Genomic DNA, 2,730 nt, shown 5'->3' with positions numbered 1-2,730 from the left:
ATGCCAACCTCGGTGACCTTAAAATAGTATGCACGGAATAGTTCGCACAAGTTCGCGGGCAACAAGCTCAGAAACAAGTTTTAAGTTTTAAAAGGGCATGACTGTGAACCGCACTGAATGATATTCAAAGTAGCTATTTCAGTCCAAGAACCCACACAAATGTTGAACAATCTCTTTAAGAAAAAGAAGTTTGGCAAAATTATTTGATTCTTACCTAATAAAAGGTCACGAGATGACAAGATCAGGCAATCACCGTATCAAAATAAATATGGATGTTTTTTTTTTGTTTCCTCAGTCTCTTCCGGTTCTGGATGCATCCGGGATTTCCGCTTTTTCATGAACTTTATCTGTTGGCCCTAGAAAGGTCATGACCTCCGCACCCGACTGGACCCATGACCAGACTGGGGTCAAACTTTAAAAAAAACAACAACAATCAATGTGTCTAGATCACCACATACACCTAGTTGAAAATAAAGTTGAGGGGAGACATGAGGGCGTAACTCTCTAAGCGATTTGTCATGGAATATCCCCATTTAGTGCCCCAGATAATCACATGGGTTCAGATATGACATCACGCCAAGAACTTGCGCGTGGTGGCTAATAGCTAGTGGAAATGCCTTTGAGGTGATGTCATCGCGGTATTATTTTAATGGCGCCAAAAATTCCGATGCCTTAAATTCAGTTGTCTTTAACGTTTTGCGAGATTTGGCATACATATATTTATGTACGGCAAAAATACATAATTTTTTCACAAACCTGCTAGCAGGTAAGTCGAAGAGTGGTGTATTTCAAACATAATGTGCAGTACAAGATACACGGCCCATTCTGCATAGGTACCAAACCTTACTCTATGTCACACACACGGAAGCATACATCCGTTACAAGCATGCATGATTACAAGCATGCAAAACACTTATGGTAAAATGATCGCTTGCGAGGCCTCGTGACTGCATCCATAACTTAAGCGGTAATCAATGAACGCACTCATTCAGAAAAGTGCTTGCCACACACACTTACGACCGCGCCGAGATCAGTGTGTCACGAACGGTGGAGACACAGCGGCCAGCGGGCCCGGCTCGATACCATCAGTTGTGTATCACTGGCGCCCCGTCCAGGCGCTTCACGTTCGGGAGACGTTTAACCGCCTCGTCTCGCCAGGTGCCCTCCAATGCGTACTTCTCTTCCAGCGGGTTTCCGACAAAGACAAGGTCAACCAGATTGGGTAGGTCATTCAGTTTGGTGAACTCTGACCACTCTTTGACCACGTTGTTTGACATGTAGAGTACAGACAGTTTTCGCAAGACGTTGATGCCTTTCATCCTCTCAATGTTGTTGTAAGAGATCCACAACTGCTCAAGCGTCTCGGCCACGGCCTCCAAGCCAGCAAAGCTTTTGATGTTATTTCTGCCGAGAGATAGTATTCTTAGGCTCTTCAGAGCATTCAAATTCGTTATCTTCTCGATAGCGTTTGTTGACAGGCATAATTTCTGACAAAGAGACAACTGGTTGAGTGCTGCATCCATCTTCTCTATGGAAGGAAACAAACCGATCAATTTTACCTCAGTTGCTTCTGTCGCTTTCTGTCCCGTCTTCTCCTCCCACTGCTTAATGGCTTCTTTGATTGATGTGCCCTTAGACATTGCTGATCTTTTACGACGCGTTAAAAGTTACGACTTGCTCCGCCCATAGCAGAATATCAGTACTCTTGCATGTAAGCACATACGAAGATTATTATTTGCATTCTTAAGGCTAATGAATATTAACTTATGCACTGTTATCGATATTACAATTCATTTCTTCCAGCGCGTGCATGAGTAAAACGGGTAACACCGTCCAGTCCTCAATAGCGTCTCCTTTGTGACGTCGCTGGAACGTAAAATGAGACGAGTTAATGCATCACTAGCGCAACTATTGTGTACAGCACGTGACATTCTTAAGACGGGTACTTACAGACTGCTCGAACGGCAGTACCAAGTATTTCAATGATGTCACATGCTGGGACCCAAATTTTTTCTGTCTGGCAGTGTTAAGGGCCCTCCACGTTGGCAATCACTCACGGCATCAGCAGCATAACGCACATCCCTGGCTAAGGGCCTTCCAGTTAAGTATTGGTCTAACAAACAGTGGCACGGGTAGGGGGGGGGGGGGGGCACAAAGGACACGTTTCCTCCCCTTTAAGTCGCCAGCATCTGTTCGGGCCCTTCGGTACAGACGATCAAGGGCCCGATTCGAGGGTCCCCAAATCCAAAGATCTGGCTAGAAGTGTATTACGCGGCCGCGGTCCGCAAGGCCGGGTCCTCAAATGCCAGTCAGAGGGTCCCTTACGCCGATAGCGACTCTCCGAGTCGACGAGCATGTCCGGTCAGATACCACCACTACCAAACAGTCCGCTCCGTGTCGGTCTGGGCCTGAGGGCCTATTTTCCAAACAGGGACAAGGTCGGGGCTTGCGATTTGCATTGGTCCGAGCCACTGAGCCAATGTGCGCCCTGAAAGTGCGTAACGAGGATTCTGTGTTGGCAAGGGCCCCGAGTTGGCCAGGAGCGGTGTTCGCGGAGGGCCGAAAAAGGCCCGAAGGGACCCTCGCGACCGACTATGAAAGTCCCAGTTACTGGGCCCGAAGGGCTGGCTGTCGCCCACATTAAGGACCCCAGCCCGTGGAGCCGGACCTCTAACGGTCAGTTAGCGGGCTCTTGCGCCGATTGGGGATCCCATGTCACGACGCGGGCCT

At 48.1% G+C, this 2,730-nt stretch overlaps 1 protein-coding gene across 1 annotated transcript; it reads right to left on the bottom strand.

Moving 5' to 3' along the window:
* Positions 1 to 465: 465 nt before the first annotated feature.
* Positions 466 to 1,945, bottom strand: LOC119091271 (dynein light chain 1, axonemal). The gene has a single exon (XM_037213962.1). It carries the CDS (start codon positions 1,638 to 1,640, stop codon positions 1,086 to 1,088), a length of 555 nt encoding a protein of 184 aa, XP_037069857.1. The 5' UTR covers positions 1,641 to 1,945; the 3' UTR covers positions 466 to 1,085.
* Between the last annotated feature and the right edge of the window lie 785 nt (positions 1,946 to 2,730).

The sequence above is a fragment of the Pollicipes pollicipes genome, unplaced genomic scaffold (assembly GCF_011947565.3).
Source record: "Pollicipes pollicipes isolate AB1234 unplaced genomic scaffold, Ppol_2.1 Scaffold_3447;HRSCAF=4054_pilon_pilon_pilon, whole genome shotgun sequence".
NCBI classification, from domain to species: Eukaryota; Metazoa; Arthropoda; class Thecostraca; order Pollicipedomorpha; family Pollicipedidae; genus Pollicipes; species Pollicipes pollicipes.
Note: the sequence above shows the minus strand (reverse complement) of the source record. Positions and strands in the feature narration are given on the sequence as shown.